The sequence below is a fragment of the Eulemur rufifrons genome, chromosome 7 (genome assembly GCF_041146395.1).
Source record: "Eulemur rufifrons isolate Redbay chromosome 7, OSU_ERuf_1, whole genome shotgun sequence".
NCBI lineage: Eukaryota > Metazoa > Chordata > Mammalia > Primates > Lemuridae > Eulemur > Eulemur rufifrons.
Window position 1 is genome coordinate 252,282,840 of NC_090989.1, and position 27,360 is coordinate 252,310,199.

The 27,360-nt window shown below is 39.2% G+C and overlaps 1 protein-coding gene across 1 annotated transcript in view; it reads left to right on the forward strand.

Annotated features, from left to right (window-relative positions):
• Window positions 1-27,360, forward strand: part of LOC138385968 (phospholipid-transporting ATPase FetA-like) — a 74,469-nt gene that overhangs the window by 27,431 nt on the left and 19,678 nt on the right. Inside the window, exons 9-15 of the mRNA XM_069472134.1 lie at window positions 5,766-5,838; window positions 6,183-6,253; window positions 7,682-7,764; window positions 8,519-8,677; window positions 10,975-11,063; window positions 17,204-17,400; window positions 19,397-19,682. Of these exons, the coding sequence (XP_069328235.1) occupies window positions 5,766-5,838; window positions 6,183-6,253; window positions 7,682-7,764; window positions 8,519-8,677; window positions 10,975-11,063; window positions 17,204-17,400; window positions 19,397-19,682 (958 nt within the window). The remainder of the gene's footprint in view (window positions 1-5,765; window positions 5,839-6,182; window positions 6,254-7,681; window positions 7,765-8,518; window positions 8,678-10,974; window positions 11,064-17,203; window positions 17,401-19,396; window positions 19,683-27,360) is intronic.

Below are 27,360 nucleotides of genomic sequence, written 5' to 3' on the forward strand. Positions count from 1 at the left end.
CCCCTAGACGGTGCGCATCACACTCGTTATGTATGTATACACCCATCCCCTCCCCCCCCCACATCTGAATGTGCTCTTAGGTGATGATCAGTGAAACCAATTTGATGGTGAGTACATGTGGTACTTATTTTTCCATTCTTGGGATACTTCACTTAGTAGAATGGGTTCCAGTTCTATCAGGAAAACATGAGAGATGCTATATCCCCATTGTTTCTTATAGCTGAGTAGTACTCCATGGTGTACATATACCACATTTTATTAATCCACTCATGTATTGATGGGCACTTGGGTTGTTTCCACATCTTTGCAATTGTGAATCATGCTGCTATAAACATTCAGGTGCAGATATCTTTTTTATATAATGACTTTTGTTCTTTGGGGTAGATGCCCAATAACGGGATTGCTGGATCAAATGGTAGGTCTGCTTGTATCTGTTTAAGGTATCTCCATATTGCATTCCACAGAGGTTGCACTAGTTTGCAGTCCCACCAGCAGTGTATGAGTGTTCCTGTCTCTCCGCATCCACACCAACATGTATTGTTCTGGGACTTTTTGATAAAGACCATTGTCTCTGGAGTTAAGTGATATCTCATTGTGGTTTTGATTTGCATTTCCATGATGATTAGAGATGTTGAGCATTTTTTCATATGTCTGTTGGCCATTCTTCTGTCTTCTTTTGAAAAATTTCTATTCATGCATGTCCTTTGCCCACTTTTTGATAGGGTTGTTTGATTCTTTCTTGCTGATTTTCCTGAGTTCTAAATAGATTTTAGTTATCAGTCCTTTATCGGATGTGTAGCTTGTGAAAATTTTTTCCCATTCTGTAGGTTGTTTGCTCTCATGACAGTTTCTCTGGCTGTGCAGAAGGTTTTTAATTTAATCAGGTCCCATTTATTTATTTTTGTTGTTGCTGTGATTGCCTTTAGGGTCTTCTTCATAAATTCTTTGCCTAGGCCAATGTCTATAAGAGTTTTTCCCAAATTTTCTTCTAGAATTATAATAGTTTCACACCTTAAGTCTGTTATCCACCATGATTTGATTTTTGTGAGAGGTGAAAGATGTGGGTCCTGTTTCAGTCCTCTACATGTGGCTATCCAGTTTTCCCAGCACCATTTATTGAATAAGGATTCTTTTCCCCAGTGTATGGTTTTGTCTGCTTTGTCAAAGATTAGATGGCTACATGAGGATGGTTTTATATCTGGATTCTCAGTTCTGTTCCACTGGTCTGTGTCCCTGTTGTTGTGCCAATACCAAGCTGATTTAATAACCACAGCCTTGTAGTACAGTTTGAAGTCTGGTAAATTAATACCTCCCATTTTGTTCTTATTGCCTAAAATTGCTTTTGCTAAACGGGGTCTTCTCTGGTTCCATACAAAGTGTAAAATTATTTTTTCTGTATCTGTGAAAAATGATGTTGGTAATTTAATAGGAATTGCATTGCATCTGTAGATCACTTTGGGTAGTATAGACATTTTAACAATGTTGATTCTTCCGATCCACGAGCATGGTATGGTTTTCCACCTGTTTACGTGCTCTGCTATCTCTTTCTTCAGTGTTTCATAGTTCTCCCTGTAGAGATCTTTTACCTCCTTAGTTAAATATATTCCTGGGTACTTTATTTTCTTTGTTGCTATTGTGAAGGGTACTGAGTCTTTGATTTGGTTCTCAGTTTGACTGTTATTGGCATATATGAATGCCTCTGATTTGTGTGTATTGATTTTGTATCCTGAGACTTTACTGAATTCATTTATCAGTTCCAGGAGGAGAACTTTTTTTGAAATGCTTGGATTTTTTGGCACATGTCATATATAGACTTAGTTTTACCTTGCAAAAAAATATTAAAGTTTTGATTTGACATATCACACAGAAATGCTTCATTCCTATAGAAATCTTCTTTGAATAATTTACATTGCTGATTCTGTTATTCATAAAATTTAACCATCTGTTCTCAGAGATAAAATTTTGGATAACACCTATCCCTGGGATAGCCAATGCACTTTAGAATGATACAGCAAATCCACATGGAATACCTCGTCATTCAACTTTAGCATGTTACGAAACTGAGGATGCTGTGTTGCATTTGCATGAATATAGTTAACAATACTTATAACTTGTTGCAAAGTGTCACTTAAAATAGTAGTTTTAGCACAGAAATTTTGCTGATGCAAGGTACAATAAAAAGAAATGACAGCATCTGGATCTGTTAATACTTTTTTTTAATCTGTGCAATAAACCCTTCATGTTTTCCTGTTATGGAAGATGCACCATCTGTATATACACTCACTAAATTTGCCAAATTCAGTCCAACTTCACAACATTTATCTTTTTTTTTTTTTTTTTTTTTGAGACAGAGTCTCACTCTGTTGCCCAGGCTAGAGTGAGTGCCGTGGCGTTAGCCTAGCTCACAGCAACCTCAAACTCCTGAGCTCAAGCGATCCTCCTGTCTCAGCCTCCCGAGTAGCTGGGACTACAGGCATGCACCACCATGCCCGGCTAATTTTTTCTATATATATATTTTTAGCTGTCCATATAATTTCTTTCTATTTTTAGTAGAGATGGGGTCTCGCTCTTGCTCAGGCTGGTCTCGAACTCCTGAGCTCAAACGATCCGCCCACCTCGGCCTCCCAGAGTGCTAGGATTACAGGCGTGAGCCACCGCGCCCGGCCCACAACATTTATCTTGAAAGTTGTTGAAGATTATCTATCCCCTGTGTTCTGTTTGCAAAAGTGCCCAAAGCAAGTAACTCTTGGTAGCAAAGAACATCTTCTGTTATGACCTAGATGAAGTATAAAACCTGCCCTGAGTCGGTAGTATCAGTTGATTCATCCAATGCGATTGAATAATATATATTTTCCTTTTGAAGTATTGTATGAAGTTGTTCTGTTAAGTTGAAGGCTTATTCATGCTGCTGATCAGTTATGGTTCTCCTTCAAAGAGGCATTGTTTGTACTTTGAAATGTTATTGGGGTCTAAGCATCCTAGAACTTAGGCAATGCATTCTTTCACAATTTCTGCATCACTGAATGACTTCCCTTTTTTCCTGTGTTTATAAGCTACTTTATAAGTTGCTTCGGTGGAATTATTTCCAGGTCTTATTGCTGCTTGAAAGAATTGTCTTTGCTTTTGCCTTTCAACTTTTAATTTCTGCAATACAACCTTTTGTACCTCTCCCTCTAATTTAAAATATTTGTGGTCCTTATGAGTGTTACAATGCTGATGAGCATTCAATTTGTTTAATGTTGATATTGCAGTATCACAAAACAAGCAAATTATCTTATCTTTAGCATAAACAAGATAATATTGCAATTCCCAATCCTAATTAAAAAATCTGTTTTATTCTTTCAGTGTTGTCTTGGTCTTCTTTGACATGATGGGCTGTTAAGCAGACAGAATTAAAAAATACTGTCTAGCTGTGCGACTATTCACAAATTTCACTTCAAACAAAAACACAGTGCACTGTTGTCAAAAGCTGATAACAGACGGGTGTACGCGAACCGCATAAACTCTTGTCAACCAGTCTCGTGCGGTAGTGGCACCAGTCAGGCAGGGGAATTTAGAACTAAATCATGAGTGTAGCAGCCGTAAATTTAGCCCTCATGGCTTACTAATGTTCGAACTGTGCCAGTCAATCTGGGAGGATTATTTCATTGAAACCTATTTTATTCTTTAGCATCTTAAATATGCTCATTTTTAAAAATAAAATAAAAGTATAAAGATGAACAAAAATGTATTAATAAAAATAAAAGGATTTGTTTTGTAAAATTTGGATTCAGTCAAAAGGCCACACCTAAGGACCTAGAAGGTCATGTGTGTCCTTAAGGCCGTAGGTTCCCCACCCCTGCTCCAGACGAAGATAGACAAACTTTCTTGCCAGTGGGTTGATTTTTTTTTTTTTTTTTTTTTTTTTTTTGAGATCACCTTTTCACTAATGGTGTTGCCCTTCAAGGGTCCTGGCTTTATGAGGGGTTCTTAGTTTCAGCTCACTACCTCTCAAGCTCATAAGGTTTCATCTCCTGTTCCTCTGGTGGGAGAAATTAAAACTCACATTACTAGATTATTATACTTGTCAAAGGAACCTCTGAGCTAAAGCCAGCCCAGCAACTAGATTATTAACACTGGCAGTCCCCACTCTGGGAGGCCGAGGCAGGTGGATCATTTGCGCTCAAGAGTTTGAGACCAGCCTGAGCAAGAGTGAGACCTCATCTCTACTAAAAAAAGAAAAAAAGAAAGAAATTAGCTGGACAACTAAAAATATATATAGAAAAAGCCGAGCATGGTGGTGCATGCCTGTAGTCCCAGCTACTCGGGAGGCTGAGGCAGAAGGATTGCTTGAGCCCAGGAGTTTGAGGTTGCTGTGAGCTAGGCTGACGCCACGGCACTCTAGCCTGGGCAACAGAGTGAGACTGTGTCCCCACCTCCCCCCCAAAAAAATAACTGGCAGTCCCCTCATCCACTCAGGGCAAGAAGAGCATCAGAACATGCTTGCTGTTATGGATTTCATTCCCTTCTTTTTTCTTGGCTCTTTACTTTATGGCAAGTACAGCCTTGCCAGAGAAGCCAGAATGTTATAACCCTTCTTTCTCTTCATGTTTTACTGGTGAACATCATGACAGATAGAATGCCAGAGAACTAGCAAAAGTGAATGTCGAGTCCAAAGTAAAATAAATATTCAGATGTCTTTCTCCAGGGCTGGTAGTTACTTGTACTAAGAAAGTACTCTTTCTTTTAAAAGAAAGAGTGAATTTATATAAAAAGGCTTTTGCGGGGGGTGGGGGTGGGGGTTGTGGAGATTGACCCTTCCCGAAGCAGCTGTCTTCTCAGGAAAGGTGCTCTAAGAATACCCATGCCTTTGTGTATCTGGCAAAGTGGTGATGTATGTCATGCCCTAAGGATAATAAGGCTGCATTCAGAAGTGAAAGGAACAGTGGCCTCTAGACATGCCCTCTCTTTCCCAGCTCTTGAGGTGCTTGGCATAACAGAATTGTTGCAAGGGGGTAGCTCATGTTTTTAAAACACTTGTGGCAATGTACACATCCTCCTTAGTCCTTTCTCAGAGAGAAAAGATTTATGGACCCTATGCAGTTGGGAAATTGAAGTACAAAAAAGATGAGGGACAAGAGCCAGTATTGTAGAATCTGCTCATACTGCCGCTCTACCTTTTTGGGAAGTGGGGATTTGAGGGGTCAAAGTTAATTCAATTGTAACATAAATAAATAAAATTGGTAGAGCCATATGATAGAATACATTTTAGCTATCAAAAAGAGTGAGCCACGTCTTTTATAAGTACTCTCCATAATATATTATTAAATGAAAAATTCAAAGTACAGAAAATTATGGATCTAGTGTGTAACTTAAATGTTTATGTTGTTTGTGATTATATGGATTATTTCCTAGAAAGGAATACAAAAAAAAAATTACTAACAGTGGCTACCTTTGTGGTGCAAAACTAAAGGCTGGGGACAGAGGAGACTTACAATTTTTCTCTTTCTAGACACTTCCTTACTATTTGAACTATTTTACTTAAAAAAATTATGTGCATGTATGTCTACATATAGTTTTATAGGGTTTTAGAAAACCCGCATAGCCTGAAGTCAAGAGAAAATTCTTGATTGCAGCAAGGATGCATCACAAATCAGTTTGGCCTTTCTGAGCCTTATCTTCATTCAGCTCAGCCCTGTGGGGGTGAAAGAGAGAAGTTCTCCATTGTCAAGACAGAGCTTTGGGGAAATTCTCAGAGCAAACATTCAAAGATCATTTTCTTACAGAATGAAGAAGGACAAATGGATGAATGTCCAAGTGGGAGATATAATAAAACTAGAAAATAATCAGCCAGTCACAGTGAGTACCCCTTTTGGCTGTGGCGTTTTCTTTTTTGGCTTGGGTGGATGCCAGGGACCCTTGCAGCACCCCTGCTACCCCTGCTTTTGGTGACCTTCATCTGCTTCACTTTGTGTCAGAGATCAATAGCTCTTACAGTAAGAAGCTGGTTCTTGTCTGCCTCTCATCATAGCTACAGGTAAAGTGTGAGTAGCAGTGATGGACCCCAGACAAAGAAAGTAAACCAACGTCTGTAAAATTCTTAGGATGAACATCTCTTCCTGAGGTGACTGCTGTTGTCACACTGTAACACTTAGAGGCTGCCTTCTTGCTTTCCTTATTTTCTCTGACTTTTCTGACCACAGGCAGATATCCTATTACTCTCTAGCAGCGAGCCATACGGTCTGACGTACATAGAGACAGCAGACCTGGATGGGTAAGTGTTCCCTTCCTGATGTTCCATGAAGATAATTTAGCCAGCCCAGAGTGGTCTCTCACTGAGGGAGAGAGCATAATGCAGGAATGAATTTTACTCTCAGACAGAAGTGGTAGTATATGAGCCAGAGAGCTTAGAAGTATCCAGAGGAGAGAAGACAGAAGGCCAGAATCTTGGGACCATCAAGTCAAGGCTGAGCTCTTGACAGCAATAATTGAGCATCCACTGGCCACAGAATCTGGGCAAACTCCATATTCGCCATCTATAAAATAGAGATACCCTGGCTATATTCTGTAATGCTGAGTGGCAGTGTAAAATTTCAGAATAGACTTTGAGAGTTTTCAGGGAAAGAATTTGAATAGAGAAGTAATTATTTACTGATAAAATGTCATGTTCTGTGAAGGATTTAAGGTAGAAATTGATTGGCATGCAAAAGCTAAGGTCTTAGGAGTATGGGGCCATCAGCAAAAAGCTTGTCCTCTGCTTTTTTGTATTGATTTGCGTTCTTAAAATTCTTCTTGGTGCCCATAGCTTTTTGAAATGTGGCTTCCATGTTTGCTTCTTTCTCTGGGCATTCCTGTATCAGCAAACAGTTAATTGAGATCCCTTCATGGGCTCCATAAATATTTATGAGGTGAGAAGTACATTTCCTTGGAGGTATGTGCGGATTCTTACCAGGACCTGCTACTTATTCTTGAACGGTGCAGGTGTCACCTCCATGTTGTTTTGTGATGTCTCTTCACCTTCTGTAGAGCACCTGACCAGCTAGATCTCATGGGTTAATTAAGTAATGGTGGTGTGTTGCAGAGAATGAGAGGAAAGAGATGAGGGTGGGCTAACACTCAGCTTTCTTGAAGAGCCATCTCACTTCAGTGCTGCCCATGAAAAAGGGGAACACTGGCAGTGACTCTTATGGCTCAGACCTATAGCCCAAGCTCTACTGGCAACATCTATTTTCTTTTTCTTTTCTGTTTTTTTTTTTTTTTTGTTTGTTTGTTTGTTTGTTTTTTGAGACAGTGTCGCTATGTTGCCCAGGCTAGAGTGCCCTGGCGTCAGCCTAGCTCACAGCAACCTCAAATTCCTGGGCTCAAGCAATCCTACTGCCTCAGCCTCCTGAGTAGCTGGGACTACAGGCATGTGCCACCATGCCCGGCTAATTTTTTCTATATATTTTTATTTGTCCAGATAACTTCTTTCTATTTATTTAGTAGAGATGGGGTCTCGCTCTTGCTCAGGCTGGTCTCAAACTGCTGAGCTCAAACGATCCGCCTCCCTCGGCCTCCCAGAGTGCTAGGATTACAGGCATGAGCCACCGCGCCCGGCCAACATCTATTTTCTAAAACCCCATGAAGAAGCAGGAGAAACTAGACTTCTGCTGCCGCTGTGTATGTGTCCTGTACTCTGGTAACCCTATGTCCTTTACTCTAGCGAAACCAACCTGAAAGTGAAACAGGCCATCTCAGTTACCAGTGACATGGACAATAACTTGGACCTGCTGTCTGCCTTTGATGGTGAGTTAGGAAATAAGTTTGCCCACTCAAATTTTCATCAGTAGAGAACTGGTTAAATAAAGTGTGGTATATCCATCCAGTGATTTCTATACAATTTATTGCAAGTAACATGCAAGTTGATATTTATTGACATGGAAAAAATACTCAACAAATAATTAAAGGAAAGTACAAATTATAAAAGACTGCATGGTATGTATAACATAAAACTGTTTTTAGAAACATATGTATGTTTATGAGTACATATATAGAAAAAACTTGGAAGGTTGTACTTCAAAAGGTTTATAGCACTTTTCTCAAGACAATGGGTGAGTTTCACTTTCTCCTTTATCCTTTTAGTATTCCATAAATATTTACAAAGGGTATATTTGCTTTACTAATCAAGAAAAAGCCAAATTATTTCCGTTTTGTAAAAATACTAGACTTGCTTTAAGTTAAGTAGTTTCTTCAGCTTTGAGCTCATATGATCTGGCAATACTGATCATGATAAGTTATCATGTGGGTTTTTCTCTGTCTGGATGATCCATGTGACATACAGAATTATTCTTCTTTGGTGCCCAGAAACTTTTGTCTGCTTTTCTGAAGGGAGCTGGTGAGAAATGGGCAGCAACTGAGAGAGAATAGGAAAGAGATATGTGTATGTATTTCAAAAGAGGAATTTTCTTTCTTTCATCTTTTCTGTTAAGCCTCCTTCCATCCTGTTAGGAAAAGCCTAAGATTACAAAGCCAGGACTCTTACTCCTTCGTTTTTCTGCAGGAGAAGTGAAGTGTGAGCTTCCCAATAACAAACTGGACAAATTCGCAGGAATACTCACCTTTAAGGGGAAAAACTACCTCCTGGATCATGACAAGCTGCTACTCCGAGGCTGCATCATCAGGAATACAGACTGGTGCTATGGCTTAGTGATTTATACTGGTATGTTTCCCTGGAGCCGCACCCAGACCCCCAGCCTGCTGGATTCCATTCATGGTCAAGTTGTGGGTACTTAGTTTTCAGGATGTACATTTGACACTCAGATATGTATCTGAGCCCTATGGCTTTGAAATAGATACATAGATAGATAGATGGATGGATGGATACTTAGATGGATGGGAGATTTAGGAAAAAACTTATTTTTTGAAAAAATAATGACTTCATTTTTCTAAGCAATGAGCTACCAACAATTAGCTCTGCCTTTGTTAGAGGAAGGCTTTGTGTTCCAAGACCACAGGGCATTCATGAGTCTCTCCAACCATATCTGGACACAGGAGAGGACATACATATTGAGGAAGTATAGTAGAATTATCATGTGAAAGGAGGATTATACATGTGGATTACTCCCAGAAGGAGAAAGTCAATACAGTCCTTTTATCTATCATTATAGATAAAAATATAAAATATGAAGAGTTCATGCCAGAGAAAAGTCATACATGGATCATTAGCAGTAGACCCCTTTGAGATGACATTTAGAACCACAATCCATTATATTTAGTGAGGGGTTTTGGGGGGTTATGATCTGGGTCAGAAACACGAAGGAAGCCTCTATGTTACCCTATGCCCTCAGCAACAGTGGGCGTTGATGACAACCATAGTAGGAAGCACTGAGAAAGACATACCACAGTGACTGCTATTATTCAACTCAGATTCCCAGGGCTCCCCTTCTAGAGAATCTACTCCTAGTCATGGAGCTCCTAGACTACTATGGAAAACAATGGAACCCAAGCCCTAGGGAGGGAGGAGCTTAAGAGTCCAGGGAGGCACTGGTGGAAATTCCTTCATTGGTTCTTGACCTACAGTGACAGCTTCTAGGCTACCTAGTTCCCAAACACAAAAGATTTAAAGTAGACTTATTTTCTTCACTGTACTTCAGCAGCTACCCACATAAAATTGTCACTCGTAAAAAGCTTATTTTCCAGCCAAAGGTTTTTTCCTAAAGTAATAGCAATGATGTTGCCAATCAGCATGAATTTAGTTAACTAGTTTTCCCTCTGACTCTTGGTTGGGTACTAGCGAGTACCTTTGGGAAGCTCTGAGCAGAGAATTGATGCCACCTGAGAGCCTTGAGGTATTCAGTGCAGAACTGAGTTGTTGTTCTTGCTGCATGGTGCCAAAGTTCTGCCATGATTTCCACCTTCTTCTTGAAACCTGGAGTAAGTCAGTCTTTCTAAGGACAGTTGGAAGATATGGCCCCTATAGCTCCCAGGCTCTGAGCCAGACTTCTCACGACTTCAAGCCCTTCAAGGAATGCTCACAAAGAAAGAATGGCGTAGCTCATGCTGTGCATTCCAGTATTTGCCCACGTTATCAGGGATGTTCCAGCTCCCCCATGTGTAAACACTGATGAAGTTCCTTCATTACAGCACATGTAAGAATAACAGTCAGATGGTAAAAAGGCAAGAGAAATTGTTGTTTACAGTTTCTTTTAAACCTCTTATGTTTTTTCTGCAGCCATATCTCTGGTTAATAATTTCCAGCTCTCATCCCAGTAGCCATTAAAAGCTCCTTACTTCTACTTACTGTCTGCTCTGTCACGAAAAACAGAGTTCTTTGTCTCTTAGCCCCAGAGGAGTCTCAGCTTCCCAGCTTTCACCTCAGAAGAAATCACTGCCATTGCCTTTTCCGTTCTTCCATTCCCATTTAGAAACTTTAAATACAGCCTGGCCCCATGGTGGGGTCCCCCAAAAGAAAGCAGAGATCTCTTTATCAGAAAATTCCTTCTCTAAACTAAATAAACCAGGCCGGGCGCGGTGGCTCATGCCTGTAATCCTAGCACTCTGGGAGGCCGAGGCAGGTGGATCGCTCAAGGTCAGGAGTTCGAGACCAGCCTGAGCAAGAGCGAGACCCCGTCTCTACTAAAAATAGAAAGAAATTATCTGGTTTAAAAAAAAAATAAATAAAAAATAAAAAAATAAACTAAATAAACCAGATGGTGATAAGAGAAAGGCTTGTGACTGTTATTCCAACTTAACTCATCTGTGAAAGTCAAGACTGTCTGAGGTGCTACAAAGAGAGGGGTCTGCACAGATGCGCTTTACAGAAGTGGTTAGGACTATCCTTAGAAACAGATTTTCCATTCTTTGAATTATTGGCACCAACTGTGAGCCTTTCTCCAGGGCTTTATCCCCTGAATTAAAAGGTTAGATTAGGTGATCATACAGGTAAATTCCAATCAGTTCCAAGCCTCTGAGTATATTCAGTGATTCTAAGATCTGATGTCTCCCTGATTTACTTAGGGCCAGATACCAAATTAATGCAGAACAGTGGGAAGTATACCTTTAAACGGACACAGATAGACCATCTTATGAATGTCCTCGTGCTCTGGGTAAGTTAAAGATTTTTTTTCTCTGTTTCTTTACAAATAGAAACTTCCCTTCCTTGCACAGGAAAGGTGATATTTCCAACTCAGAATTTAGTTGTTTAAAAGTCTCAGGCAGTTTTAGGGCCCCACAGACTAAGGTCTGAAGCAGAAAATAGTAGAGCCAGTTTACATGGGAGTCTAGTCTCTGTTGTGGAGGATAGTCACAAATTGTTTAAGGAGATATTTTGTTTTGATTAGTGGTACCAGAATGGATCAAGGACCCTACTTTAGAAATTAAGACATATTTTTATTTTCTCATAATCAGTTTTACTCATGACCACTTTAATAACACCTTACTTAGACTAATAGAGCGCCTTATTTAAACTTACGATTTTCAAAACTATTTCCTTAAAAGCGGTGGGAAACCTGCAGCCTTGGGGCCACATGTGACCTTCTGGATCCTTGAGTCTGGCCTTTTGACTGAATCCAAATTTTACAGAACAATTCCTTTTAATAAAGCAATTTGTTCTGTGACATTTGGATTCAGTCAAGGGGCTGCACTTGGGGATCTGAAGGGCCACATGTGGACTTGAGGCCACAGGTTCCCCACCCATCTGCTTCATTTTGAAGTTCTTGCTTCAAAAAGAGCAGCTCTGCATTTATCTGTTTTATAAGATCAGTTGGAAAAATAGAGGGTCCTTCTGCTAAGAAACGAAATCTGAAAAGCATAATATATAATAATCAGCTTTGATCATAGAAACTTAAATTGAAGACTGATTAGTAAGTTAATTTATTTCTATGCTATCTGATACAGGTTGCCTTTATTCATGTTAGATATAGACAGATTAATTTCTTCACTTAAACAGCTTCTTTGCATGGCTGAGCAATTCCAGTGATGCCTACACTTAATTTCATGATTTTTCATTTTTATTTTTACTCTACTGTTTAGACTCTGAAAACTCAAAAGTGTCTTTTCTTTCTATTCAGTTTTCATTACTATCTGAATTATAAACTGCATTTTCTCCTTTATTTATTATGTGAAACATCACAGTTCCTTTTCAAAATCCTTTGGATTTAGTAAGTGGGGTTTTATTTGTTTGTTTGCTTTTGGGTTTTTTTGTTTGTTTGTTTTGAGACAGGATCTTGCTCTGTCACCCAGGCTACAGTGCAATGGCCTCATCATAGCTCACTGCAACCTCAAACTCCTGGGCTGAAGTAATCCTCCTACCTCAGCCTCCAGAGTAGCTGGAACTATAGACGCATGCCAACACACCCAGCTAATTTTTCTATTTTTAGTAGAGATGGGGTCTCACTTTTGCTCAGGCTGGTCTCCAATTGCTGATCTCAAGCAAACCTCCTGCCTCGGCCTCCCAAAGTGCTAGGATTACAGGCATGAGCCACTGCACCTGGCCCATTTTCTGGTTTCTTAATGAGGAAAACAATCACAGTCAAGAATTCAGGAAGGTGACAAAGGCAAATATTCTTTTGACAATATTGGGAACATATATTATAAGGTCATTTAGCTAGGCTTGTCTTCAAAACAGGATGTCTCCCATCTGCCTAGGAAGGTTCAGCTATTTGAGTACCTGTCTGAATGGCAGGATGATACTTGACATCTGTGGAGGGATCTTAACTTTTTAGACTATTTTCACATTATTACTTGCAGCCTCACTACAGCCATGAGCAATAAGCAAGTCAAGAAGTATTTTTCCCATTTGACAAATTATAAATTGAGACACAGTAAAGATACGTATCATAAAGTCCCACAGAAAAATAATAGCAGATAAGTCTATGACTCATCAAATCATCAAAACGTATTTATTGACAATCTGTTATGTGCCCAGCATGTGCCAGATGTTGGGAGAATCATAAAGGTACCTAAGACCTGGCTCCAGCCCTTGAATGTCTAAGTCCATTTGGTGGGGGCAGGGTACACCACATCAACATGTGCCACGTGCTTTATGTACATCATTTTATTCAATAATCACATCTATCCATTTAGACATAAATTTTCAGAGTCAATATTCACTCTGCTATACTTGCTGTCTCCGTAGGGAGACAAAATTAAAACACCTGACAAGTCTTGTTTAACATGGCAGATTGAACACATGTGAAGAAATTATAAAATTAAAAAGAAGGTCCTAAAAGCTTCCAGAGAGGGGAAAAGCAGATCCTATATAAGGATCAGGATTCAGAAAAGCATTTGGTCTTCTCAACAGCAACAGCAATGGATAAATATCAATGCCTTTGAGAGTCTGCCAGAAATTTATTTGCAACTTATAATTCTAAATCCAGTGAAACTGTGAATAAAATTCAAGTGTAAAGAAATATCCATATGTGTAAAGACAACAAATTTTACTCATCATGTATCCTTTCTTAGGAAGCTTCTAGAATGTATACTCAAACAAAACAAGAGAGTACACCAAGAAAGACGCAGCTATGGAAGCCAAGAAACATGGGAGCAGTGGAAGGAAGCCCTGGGATGAGAGCTGAATATCAGGCCTAGAGAACAAGCAGTGCAGATTAGAGTGGGACCACAGAGGGCTCCGTAAAGGTGTCTCCAGAGAGAACTTGGTTCTTTGCTCAGGCTCTCACAGGTGGAAAAAGCAGACAGGCAGTGTAAATGTCAGGGGGCAGCTAAGCTGGCAGAACAGCTGTGGGAAATTCCTACATTTCTGAGATCATTCATGCACTCTTTCCTTCAGAAAGTGTGGAATATTATCTGCGGTACTAGGTTCACCTTAGGGCATCCAGTTTAAGGACATCGACACTTCCTGTTCAAGCCAAATGAAATGAACATGAAGAAGTACAAATGGTAAATAAGCAGCTAACATCTCTGACAAAGGATGAAGAACCATCAGTAGACCTGAGATGCTGATGAATTTTTGGAAGGCAGATAGATTACAAAGGGGAGTAGTAAAAGTGTCAGTGGAAATGCATTCTTCATGGTAGAGCTTTGGAGGGGTTCCCAGCTAGAGTCAGCAGGTATGGAGAGCAGGAGTAGGGTGTGGGACAATCATCAGAATAATGAATATTAAAACTGTCCATAAAGCAACGTGGGCAGCAATTGGCCATCTGTACAGCCTACCTGTATAGCATACATAATAGTAAGAACAAGTTTTTTTTTTGAGACAGAGTCTCACTCTGTTGCCCAGGCTAGAGTATCGTGGCGTCAGCCTCACTCACAGCAACCTCAAAGTCCTGAGCTCAAGCAATCCTCCTGCCTCAGCTTCCCAAGTAGCTGGGACTACAGGCATGCGCCACCATGCCTGGCTAATTTTTTCTCTGTATGTTTTTAGTTGTCCATATAATTTCTTTCTATTTTTAGTAGAGCCAGGGTCTCACTCTTTCTCAGGCTGGTCTCGAACTTCTGAGCTCAAACGATCCACCCGCCTTGGCCTCCCAGAGTGCTAGGATTACAGGCGTGAGCCACCGCGCCTGGCCAAGAACAAGTATATTTGCCTTCCTGTTACAAACAAGAGAACTGCTTTCGAAACAATTTAACAACCTACCTGCAGAGGGCTAGGACTTCTGATGCAGGTGTCAGTATTTCAAAGTAAAATGCACTTAATTTTAAATCTGGGGGGCTCAAGTTTGCCTGCAAGCTGCTTGTGGACCCTAGGGTGAAATCTGTCAAACAATGTATTTTGTCTACCTGCACAGAACTCATGGGTCCCCATTCAGGAGAATGGCCTGTTGGGCAAACAAAATTAACCAAAGGAAACAAAATCTACTCCAGCAACCTGTAATGATCAAGCTATTCTTTTATTTGTATTTTAAGTGGACTAGAGGGAAACCAGTAGCACAAAAAGGAGGATGAGGATGAACAAATAGAATAACTGACCCTGGGCCAGGCAGAGTGGCTCATGCCTGTAATCCCAGTACTTTGGGAGGCTGAGGCAAGAGGATTGTTTGAGGACAGGAGTTCAAGACCAGCCTGGGCAACATATTGAGGGCTCCACCTCTAAAAAAAAAAAAAAAACGTAAATTAAAAAAAAATGTTAAATAATTAAAATTAAAGGGCATCAGATTAATCTAGAACTATGGGTAGTATAGTTGTGTTAGTCAAGATAACTGATACAACAGCCTCAAAATCTTAGTAACAACATAATAAAGATTGATTTCTTGCTTGTGTGACAATACAATCAAGATTGTTATGGGGAGAAGTGGCTTGCTCCACCAATCACTCAGTGAACCATGCTTTTTCCAGCTAATGTCTCCACCACCCTCTTGAGTTTCAGGATCCTGTCCTTTATTCTCTGCATCCAGCCAGCAAACAGGGAGGAGAGAGAACAGAAAGACTTACATATGATATCTTTTTAGGGCCAAGCCTGTAAGTGGCATAATTACTTCTGCCGACATTACATTGGCCAGAACAAAGTTACATAACCCTATCTAACTACAAGGGAGCTTGGGAAATATACTCTAGCTATGTACTTAGAAAGAAAAGAAAAAGTTTGGGGAATATACACCATTGTCTCTGTCACAGTCTGCCCTTCTGATCATCTGATATCCATTTCACTTTTCCTCCTACATATGAAACACCCTCATCATCTCCTCATAATCCTACCTACCCAGTCTCTGAACCCAACTCAGACTCCAGGATCTCTGGCTGCTGCACTGTCCTCCTATCAGATCTAACTTAGTTCCTCTTGGTCTGGAGAGATGGGAGGAATTCCTTTATTCATTGTTCTCTCAGTGACCCCTGGCTCTACTCCTGGGGAAGTTTTTCCCGATTCTGGCCCCCTCTGAAGTGGATGTTGGGGAATATGCTGTCCTTGGAGGCTGCAGTTTGCACAACCTTCCTCTGCCCAGTGTTGTTTTAATGCTTCCCGAACAGTCACAGGCTGATTAAGACCAGGCTCATTGTCACTTTAGTAATACCATTCCTTCAAAACCTATCAGACTTCTCATCTGTTTCCACATGGAACCAATTAGTTCCATGTGCCAACAACCCACCAAAATTCTCTCTTAAACATAGTTCTCAAATTTGTCCTATTTCTTTGCTTCCTTTCCCCTCCATGCCCTTCTCTCTCAACTTAATGTCAATAAAGTTGAATCTATCTGGAATAGCAGTCATGGGTATCACCTTTAATCTGACGTTTGCCTCAAGGCTGAGTCACTTCATTCAATTGAAAAGAATTATTGGGCCTTGTTTGCTTAACGTCTCAATCTTATATCTTCCTGTGTTAGAGGTCATAGTTTGTTGCCCCAAATTTCTTAGGTTCTTTTTTTTTTTTTTTTTAAGAGATGGGGTCTTGCTGTGGAGGTCTCAATCTCTCGATCTCCATCCTCCCATCTCAACCTCCAGAGTAGCTGGGAGCACAGGTGCATGCCACCATGCCCAGCTAATTTTTTCCATTTTATTTTAGAGACAGGGTCTCGCTGTGTTGCCCAGGCTAGTCCTAAACTCCTGCAATGCTCCAAATTTCTGTACTCTCTATTCTTTTTCATTTCTGCTTACAAATTGGCAAATTATTTCCCTAGTTCAACTTTTTCTTTTACTATCTCATCAGAAGCAGCCAATAGTAGCCAACACAAAATAATATTCTGATTCTTCCTAACCACTTCCCTTAGAGCTGCAGGTTCAGTAGGCACATGATCTACCTTTCAGTGTTATCAAGTTCTTTACTATTAACATGATTGCCATTCCAGCCTTTTATGTCAGTTTCTTTAGTGCCCACCCCCAATTCCTAAGCCAATGCCACACATTTTAGACTTTTGTTAAAGCAACACCTCACTTCAATAACGGAATGATTAGGAGCTTGAGTTCTGGAACTGGTTCCAAACCTGTTTCTTCTACTCAGTATCCAAGTGACTTTAGGCAAAATACTTTTCCACTCTCAATATCCAGTTCTTCATCTATTATTAAAAGGGATTAATATAAATATTAAATAATATCTATAAAGTACACAGTTCCTAGCACTTATTTAATACTTAATATGTTTTAGTTACTATTATCTCCCTTCAGAATCCCCAGGATGGCTCCTGCATGGCTTTCTTTTCTCTCTTATGTGCTATTGCCTAGAGCCTGTGAGCCGTAGGGCCTCCCTGCCCTCTGAGGAGAGAGAGACACTTTGTTGAGAGATAAGTCTCCAGAAGGTAGAACTGAAGCAGCACATACATTGAATGAAATGTTCATTTAATTTTTTTTTTATTTTTAGATTTTCCTTCTTTTAGGCATCATGTGTTTTATCCTAGCAGTTGGACATGGCATTTGGCAACACAAGAAAGGCTACTACTTCCAGATTTTTCTGCCATGGGAAAAATACGTCTCTTCATCAGTTACGTCTGCTGTCCTCTCATTCTGGTCCTACTTCATTATTCTCAACACCATGGTGCCCATTTCTCTCTATGTCAGGTAGGTTTGTTTGGTCACTTTGGGTTATGGAGGGAGGAGCTGACTTCGTACTTCTTGCTTAATTCTCCAACTAGTGTGAACTTTTAGAAAGCATCCACCATTTCCCTTTGACCCTTTACTTTCCACAGTGCCTGATGTGCAAAACACTCTGAGAAATACCTAGAGATTGCATAAATGCCTTCTATATTCAGTGTTAGATACTATGTGGTTTATACAAAAATAAAAGTATTCCTGCCCTCAAATAACTGGTAATGTTAAGTGACTAACAAGACATACAAATACACAAAACCACTAGAAAAAAAAATGCACACAAAGCACGTGATGCCAAAGCATGGCCAGGCCACCTCTGGTTTACCAATGAGATAGGTTCCAGACACTCGCTCGTTAAGTCAGTAGTCAGAACTCAGAATGCATTTTCCCACAGAATCTACATGGCAAATGGCAGATAGGTGTGACTGTAACCTAAGTTCGGTTCCTAAAAGTTGAAAAACAGAAAGAGCATTTCCTCCCCTTTTTCATAAGCACCTTGGACAAAAATTTGAAATAGATGATATGTCCTTACCATACTCTGATCTTCCCTTCCTAGGTTCTGTATTCCCTTACACATATGCACACCCAAACACATTTTAATTTCTTCCTTTCCAGGTTTTCTAAACCCTACATTATGGCTTTTTGATAACCCCCAAAGCACCCAACATAACTATATTATCTTATTTAATCACTATTTATTGAGTACCTACTATGTGCCAAGCACTACACGAGGTGCTAGGGATAGAAACATGAGTAATAAGAGAGCCCTTTGTCTAGAGAAGCTTACAATGTAGCTAGAGAAAGAGATACATAAATAAATAATTATGGTACAATATGAAAAATGATACAATAGAAATATATATGAGTGCTAGAGGAGCTTTGAGGAGGAATGGATTCGTTCTGCTTGAAAGTTTACAGAAAAGGTAATATTTGAAAAAAGAGTAGGAGTCACCAAATAGAATATAGCGAAAGAATATTGTAAGTACAAAGTTCAGCATGTATAAAAGTTTGGAGGTTTTTAAAAGCTTGGTCTGTTCCTAGAACAGTGAGTAGCTAAACTAAGGTGACGTATGATAATTTAGGGTCAGATCAGAAGAGCCTTAAATTCCAGGCCAGAGAGTTTGGATTTTATTCTAAAGGCAGTAAAGAGCCAGCAAAGATATTTCTAAGGTAGGCAATAATGTGATTGGATGTTTGGGTTTAGAGAGATTGCTATGGTGGCCTGTATGGTAAAGGATCGGCAGGTCAGCACTCCAGGAATGGAAAACGTCAGTAAAAAGTCTAATGATGAGGACGTGAGTACCTCCTCCCTTGCCTCAAAGGAAAAAATTCCATGTTTCTCAAGGCAGCTGTCTGAGCAATTACTAATAAAGCAGTCTAACATTAAGTATGAATAATGATAGGAAGGAAGCCCCTTAAAAGTCTTCGCTGTTTTAAAATGAAGATGCTTTTTAACCATAAGGAACCTATTTGGAACAGAAGAGGAGTGTGACAAAGCCAACAGGGAAAATTCATATTAAATGAGAGAAATTCTGCTGTCAAGTTTCTCTCTCTTCCCCATGTGACAGCAGCAATAATCCTCTAATTAGGCCAACGTAGCCTTTTATAAATTAGCCATTATTCCATCAGACCTTGCATTACTGCAGAAGTTCAAAAATTTTGACTTTTCCTGGACACATTTTGGAAGAAGAGTAAAAGGAGGATATGACTCAGAGAAGTTAATCAGGTATATCTCAGGCCAGGTGGTAAAGCCTTGAGTTATAATGGTCAATGTGAGAATTAACACAGAACTACCCTGGGTTGGTTGGTGGGAAAGGTCCTCCAGGAGGGTAGGTTCCCAGGAAGATACTCTGATTTTCAGATGCTGGCCCTGACCTACTATAGGACTGGTAAGAAGGAAACCAGGATGATATATTTGCTTGTCCTGTTCTGACCCAGCACCATTCTTTGTTTGCTTTCTCCTTAGTGTTGAAATAATAAGATTGGGCAACAGTTTCTATATCAACTGGGATCGGCAGATGTTTTATCAACCAAAGAACATACCAGCACAGGCTCGTACCACCACCCTTAATGAAGAGCTTGGCCAGGTCAAATACGTGTTCTCCGACAAAACAGGGACTCTGACTCAGAACATCATGATTTTCAGCAAATGTTCTATTAATGGGAAACTCTACGGTATGCATGTCTTCCTGCTTTCCCCGAGTCCTGGGGAAATTCTACTTTGCAGATTGTTTTTCAAGAATAATCTAACTGTAAATCTGTAAGCCTCTGAAATTCACATTCACCTCCTATTCTCTCACAACGCTCTCTATTCACTAACAAAGAACACCCAGCCCATTCAGTTCTAACCAAAAAGCATTTATTTAGCACCTTATAGATGCAATCCATTCTGTTAGGCATTCAGAATACCAACATGTGCAAGACTTAGTCTCTGTCTCAAGGAGTTCCCAATGTCTTGAGGAAAAACTGTACCCTTAGTTCACTCATATATTAAATCAGATGGTTGTTGGTGAAAGGGTACAAAGCCTCAGTTAGACAGGAGGAATAAGTTTTTGAGATCTATTGCATAGTATATTGACCATAGTTAATAATAATGTATTGTATATTTCAAAATTGCTTAAAGAGTTGATTTTAAATGTTCTCACTACAAAAAAATTATGAGTATGTGAGGTGATGGATATGTTAATTAGCTTGATAGAATCATTCCACAATGTATACAGATATGAAAACATCACATTGTACTCATAAGTATATATATTTGTGAATTAAAAATAAAAATAAAAAATAAATCAGATGGAGCAGTCATTGTATTACTGAAGCTGACTCCCCTTTAGACCAATAAATAAGTAATGTTGAGAGAAGCCATGAAAGGGTAGTCAGAGTTTGATCAGTGTCTCCCAGGCCCAATCCCTTATTGATCTTTTGCCTTAAGTGTAAGCGTGTTTCTGTGATAATGTCCTCATGTGTGTGAACATTCATACCCAGTGCCCTCACTAGTCCAAAGAAGGTGATCACATCTAAAAATCTATAGCAGATGGGATATTCTTCTGGAGTGATGAAAATTTTGAAACTTGAGAGAGTTAGTAGTTGTAAAACATTATGAATGCACTAAATGCCCCTAAATTGTACACTTTAAAGTAATTAATTGTATGTTATGTGAGTTTCATCTCAATAAAAAAATTAACATTTTTAAATTTAAAAAAAATCTAGAGTGCTCTAATGCTTCCTATTACCCCTGCCAAATAAGTTTTCATATGTATAAACTCTGAAGGCTTATTTTTGTATGAGTTGGTTTGGGTGAGGATCTTAATTCTCTGGCTCATTGTAAAACCTGACTGTATGCTGAGTAAGGTTGAAAAGGGTCATGGTGTTTCTGTGCTTGACATCAGACCTGTCTTCTACCCCCATACGTTCTATACTGTCTACTGGTCAAGAATCCTAAACACTCTAGAACTATTTTCACCTCTCTTCTAAGTAACTTTTCTGATTGGAGGGCTTCCTAAAGTGTGAAGTCTCTCATAAATGCAGTGACTAAACTCTAGCTTCTCTTTACTCTCCCTTAAGGGAGAAGAGCTGGGGCTCAAGCAGACCTCTTCTTACCATTGGCTTAGGGAAAGGATCTTACTGGGGCATTGAGGCCTAGGTGGCCTGAAGGGATTTGAGGCAGCTTGACAGCAAGTCTAGGATGTAAGAATCAGAAGAAATAAGCTTTTAAAACCACTCCTTTAGTTACCATATGACCTAGCAATTCCATTCCTAGGTATATACCTGCCAAAATTGAAAACGGAAACTCAAACCAGATACATGTATGCCAGTGTTCATGATAGCATTATTTACAATACCCCAAAGGTGGAAATAACCCATGTATCCATGGACAGATGGATAAACAAAATGTGGTACTTTATATACATACAGTGGAATATTATACAGTCACAAAAATAATGATATATGTTATAACATGGATGAACCTTGAAAAAATTATGCTAAATGCAATAAGCCAGACATAAAAAGACAAATATTTTATGATTCTACTTATGTGAAATATCTAGAATAGGCAAATTTATAGAGACAGAAATTAGATTAGAGGTTACCAGGGAGATGGGGGGAAATGGGAAGTTTCTGTTTGGGGTGCTGAAAAATTGTTGGAAATATATAGTGGTGATTGTTGTACAACATTGTGAATATAATTAATGTCACTGAATTTTACATTTAAAATAGTTAAAACACAAGCTTATGTTATACATATTTTACCACAATAAAAAAGAAAACTTTTAAGCCTCCTTTAAAGCCCTTGCCAAGTCTCTGCTCTGTTTGCTTACCACCAGGTGATATCTATGACAAGGATGGGAGGAAGGTGACTGCCTCTGAGGTAAGTGCATGTGAAGGCTGAGGGAGGCTGTGCTGCAGAGAAGCATCTTTAACACAAATTGGGACTCCCTTAGCCCCTGAAATATTAAAGTTTTTACTGGCCCCATAATATCAGAAAGCATTCTATAAATTTCCTATATTTATTTGAGAGGATTTGGGGTTGTTTTTTTAAAATGCCAATAGCTTTACTGGCTTTTTTCTCTTTAAAAAATAATCCACATTAATGCAATCCCTATCAAAGTGCCATCATCATTCTTTACAGATCTAGAAAAAATAATTCTACACTTTGTATGGAACCAGAGAAGACCTCGTATAGCCAAAGCAATCTTAAGCAAAAAAACAAACTGGGAGGTACCAGTGTACCAGACTTCAAGCTGTACTACAAGGCTATAGTAATTAAAACAGCATGGTACTGGCACAAGAACAGAGACATAGACCTTTGGGACAGAACTGAGAATCCAGAGGTGAAATCATCCGCACATGGCAATCCAATCTTTGACAAAGCAGACAAAAATATACACTGGGGAAAAGAATCTCTTTTCAATAAATGGTGCTGGGAAAACTGGATAGCTACATGCAGAAGACTGAAACTGGACCCCCACCTCTCATCTCTCACAAAAATCAATTCAGGATCGATAACAGACTTAAACCTAAGGCATGAAGCCTTAAGAATTCTAGAAGAAGATATTGGGAAGACCCTTTCAGACATCGGCCTAGGCAAAGAATTTTTGAGGAAGACCCCCAAACCAATCACAGCAGCAACAAAAATAAATAAATGGGACCTGATCAAATTAAAAAGCTTTTGCACAGCCAAGGAAACTATCATTAGCGCAAATAGACAGCCTACAGAATGGGAGAAAATATTTGCTCTCTGCACATCCAATAAGGAGCTGATAACAAGAATCTATCTAGAACTTAAAAAAATCAACAAGAAAAAATCAACCCCATCAATAAATGGGCAAAGGAAATAAACAGAAACTTTTCAGAAGAAGACAGAATAATGGCCAGCAAACAAGCATATAAAAAAAATGCTCAACATCTCTAATCATTAGAGAAATGCAAATCAAAACCACAATGAGATATCACCTAACCCTAGTGAGAAGTGAGATTGGCCTCTATCAAAAAATCCCAAAACAACAAATGCCGGCCAGGATGTGGAGAGACAGGAACATTCTTACACTGCTGGTGGGACTACAAATTAGTGCAACCTCTATGGAAAAGAATTTGGAGATACCTCAAAGAGCTAAAAATAGAAATAGCATTCTATCGAGCAATAGTACTATTAGGCATCTACCCAAAAGAGCAAACTGACATTCTATAATAAAGACATCTGTACCCTAATGTTTATGGCAGCGCAATTCACTATTGCAAGGATGTGGAAACAACCCAAGTGCCCGTCAATTCATGAGTGGATTATTAAAATTTGGTATATGTATACAATTGAATACTTCTCAGTAATAAGAAATGACAGTGATCTAGCACCTCGTATATTTTCCTGGATAGAGCTTGAGCCCATTATCCGAAGTGAGGTTATCACAAGATCGAAAGAATAGGCCCCACATATACTAGCCATCAAATTGGCACTGGCTGATCAACACTATGGTGCTCACATGGTAGTAATATTCTCCAGGGATTAGGAGGTTGGGGCTGGGGGTAAACTCACAACTAATGGATGCGGTGAGCATTGTAGAGGGGAAGGGCGTGCCTTTAATCCTCACTTGGGTGAGGCAAAGACATAAAATGTAACCAAAATGTTTGTACCCTCATAATATCCTGAAAAAAAAAAAGATAAAAGCATTCAAAATGTCAGAAAAAAGTAATAATTATCCTCAATTCAATGTTTTTTCACTTTGTTTTCTTTATATTTTACTATTTATATTTTATCCATACAAATCAAAGCATCTATGTATAAAAAAATTCAAATGATACAGTAATGTGTGAAGAAGAAAGTTAAAATTATTCAATCCCATTTAGAAAACCAATGTAAAATTTGGGGTTATGGCCTTTCAGATGCTTTTCACATATACACACATATACATACATCCAGATCTAGATCCTTGTGGGGGGAGATAAAATCATTGTGCATGCTAAATTTTCAACTTCCTTTTGTTGACTTCGCACCATATTGTGGTCATCTTTCCATGTAAGTGAATCTACATCTACATCATCATTTTGAATGGTTGTGTAGTATTCAATTGTATTAGTGTACCCCTATTTTTAGTCCATTTTCTTTTGCTATTACAAATAGCATTTTGGTAATCATCCTGGTACATACATTTTGTTTACTTTTCTGACAATTATTTCCTTAGGATAATGTCCTAGAAGTGAAATTGATTGGTCAAAGGGTAGCCACATTTTTAATGCATTTGATATTGCCATATTGCTCTTCAGATAGATTTGCATAACTTTATAATCCCACCAAAAATATACAACAATTCTTTTTCCCCCATATCCTTGTCAGCACTGGGTATTGACAATTTTTTTTTAACCTGTAGAAATCTAATTGGTGAAAAATAATATTAGTTAATTTATCTTTCTTTGATTACAAATTAAGTTGAATCATTTTTATGTGCTTATCTTCCTTGCCCTTCCCAACCTTTTTATTTCCCGTATACTTATACTTATTTTGTGAATTATCTGTTCATATTCATTGCTCTTTTATTTCTTATTTGAAAATGTTCTTTTATATAGTAGAAGTAACAACTCTTCCTTTGTCTGGCACATATGTTATAATTATTTTTCCCATTTTGTCCTTTGGTGTTTAATTTTTAAATAATTTTTTTGTCTGGGCATGGTGGCTCATGCCTGTAATCCTAGCACTCTGGGAGGCTGAGGCGGGAGGATTGCTTGAGCTTGGGAGTTCAAGACCAGCCTGAGCAAGAGCGAGACCCATCTCTGCTAAAAATAGAAAAAATTAGGTGGGCATGGTGGCATTGCACCTATGGTCCCAGCAACTCAGGAGGCTGAAGCAGAAGGATCGCTTAAGCCCAGGAGTTTGAGGTTGCTGTGAGCTAGGCTGACGCCACGGCACTCTAGCCCAGGCAAGAGAGAGAGACTCTGTCTCAAAAAATAAAAGAATTAAATAAATAAATAATTTTTTGTGCAGGAGTTTAAACTTACATAATCAAATCTGTTTTCCTTTATAACTTCAGGATTTGTAACAGATTCAACAGTCCTTACCCACAAAATTATAAAACATCTTACTATTCATTCTTCCTAGCTGGTTCATTTTCACTGACTTCTCTAGTATTGTATCTTAGCTTGTTTATGGATTTGATTTTACACGTCCCTTTGTAGGGCTTCCTCCATTGCCTTCAGTGTACTCCGCACCCTAACCCTATCCCTGTCCTGATAGACCCAACTCCAAACTTGTAGCCACTTGACTTATGTACTTACACACTTGACTTACGACTCCAGTTCCCAACTATCACCTTACCCTTATCCATCCAAAGAGATTGGGAAGGGGAAGGAAAATCACTGTTTTGCCTTAAATCATTTTCCAAGGGCTCTGATAATGACCTTGGAAATACAAGTTGTAGCTTCTAGGGAGTAAATTCCCCCTGGAGTTTCTTTCCTCTGCCTCTTCTTTCCACAACTGGTTGAGCATAACACATTTTTCACTAAATCACTGGAATCTTTGTTCTCTTGTGAACAGACTTACCTATAACCTCAATGTCTTCGTAAAATTGCTCTCTTCTCCCTGCCTTAATTGAAACACGACTTTCCCTGAGAACTTCCCTTTTCTTCCATCTCTCTTATACTCTGTATACCATAAGCCCAAAGATATGTCTTCATTATCCTGGGCCACTTTTAAACCATTACTTTTTCTCCGTCATACAGTCTTTATTCCTGTGATGCTTCTGACTTCTGGCTATACTCATCTTTAACTGCTCTTGTCAGCATCTATGGATCTTCTGGCTTCTTCCACCTCATTCGCGAGGACTTTGAAACTTAGCTCGTATTCTCCCTCTCCACCCAAACACTGCTATCATTTTGGGTGATATTGAGATCTTTCTGGCTGATCTATCACTGTGGACTCTTTCAAGTAACTGAAAAAATCTTTCAGATGACCTTTTGAACTAAAAAAAAAAAAGGCCTATATCACACATTTCCATGTCACCATGTCACCATCCAGAATTGTGCTGCTCTAAAAAAGAGAGTATTAATTTAAAATAAAATAAATGGTTTTAAAAACCATAGCCCATTGAGAGGTAGCCACTAGTAGTAAATTTTTTATATTCTCTTTTTATTCATATTCTTGGAAAGCACTTAGAACCTTTCCTTGTTCCCACATTCCCCTTTAGCCATTACCTGTCTCCATCAGTCAGTCCAATATGTTTATTGAATGTCTGCCACATATCAGACCCTGAGTTAGTGCTAAAGGTTCAGGGAAAATGAAACAAACTTGATCCCTATTTTCGGAGCTGGCAGGCTAGAGGAGGAGCCATAGACATAAACAGGCGATTACAGTAGTCTCTGATTCCTCACCTTTCGTTCATTCTTCAGACTGCTCTGTGTAATCACTCTGTCCTGTCATGTCCACTGAAACAATCCTAGCCAGGGTCATTAATGACAACCTTTTTAAATTCTGACCCAACTTCTCTGTGGATTTTAATACCCTTAAACTCCACTTTTTCTTAAGGCTCTCTTGTCCCTCGGCTTCTGGTAAATAACAATTCTCTTGTTTTTCCTTCTTGTCTGATTGCTTTTTCTCATCTCCTTGCCTCAGGTGCTGATGTTCCCCCAGGCCCTATTATTGAACCTCTTCCCATCTATATAGTCTCCCCAGATAATCTCATGTATTCACATGCCTTTAACTACTACGTGCTTACTGATGATCTCCAAAATCCATATATCCAAGGAAACCTTGATAGCTCCCTCCCATCCATGGCCAAGGCTAAAGACATCCTATAAAAATTGTCCTATAGCTATGTCATAGAAACTCAAAGAATTTCTTCAGTTGCCATCTTCTACCCCCTATTCTCCACTTCTTCTCATCTGTCATTCTCAGTTTCCATCCTTTTGTCTAGTACCTGGATTTGCCTTTCAGCCTTGTTTAATTGGTTGTTTGGCTTTCGATCTCAAAGTTATCTGTGAGTGCTGCCTGTCAGATCATGCTGTTCTGCAGCTCCAAGCCAGCTCTGACTCAATCCTATACCCAGCCAGGTTCCATGTTCTCAGATATTACTTATCTGGAAGGGGAGATGAGAAATTATCTTGCATCTCTCTCTCGAGCTTTGAAACTATTTATGCAACTGCCTGCTTTCATTACTACCTGTATGTCCTTCGAGTATCTCTGAATCGATCTGTCAAAAACCTTCTTCTCTGGGTATTCTGTCAGTGAACAGTCTCACTGTCTATTGAGGGGCCCATTTAGGAAATATAAAATTATTCCTAAATGTTCTTCTCTTTCCCTCCTCATATCCATGTCCTATCAGTTCTAGCTCCCTGTATTTTCAAATCCATCCCTTTAATTTAATATTTATTGTCACTACTTCATCATTTCCCTTGTGAATCGCTGAATGACCTCCTAACTGGTCTCTCTGCTTCTCATCTTGCTCG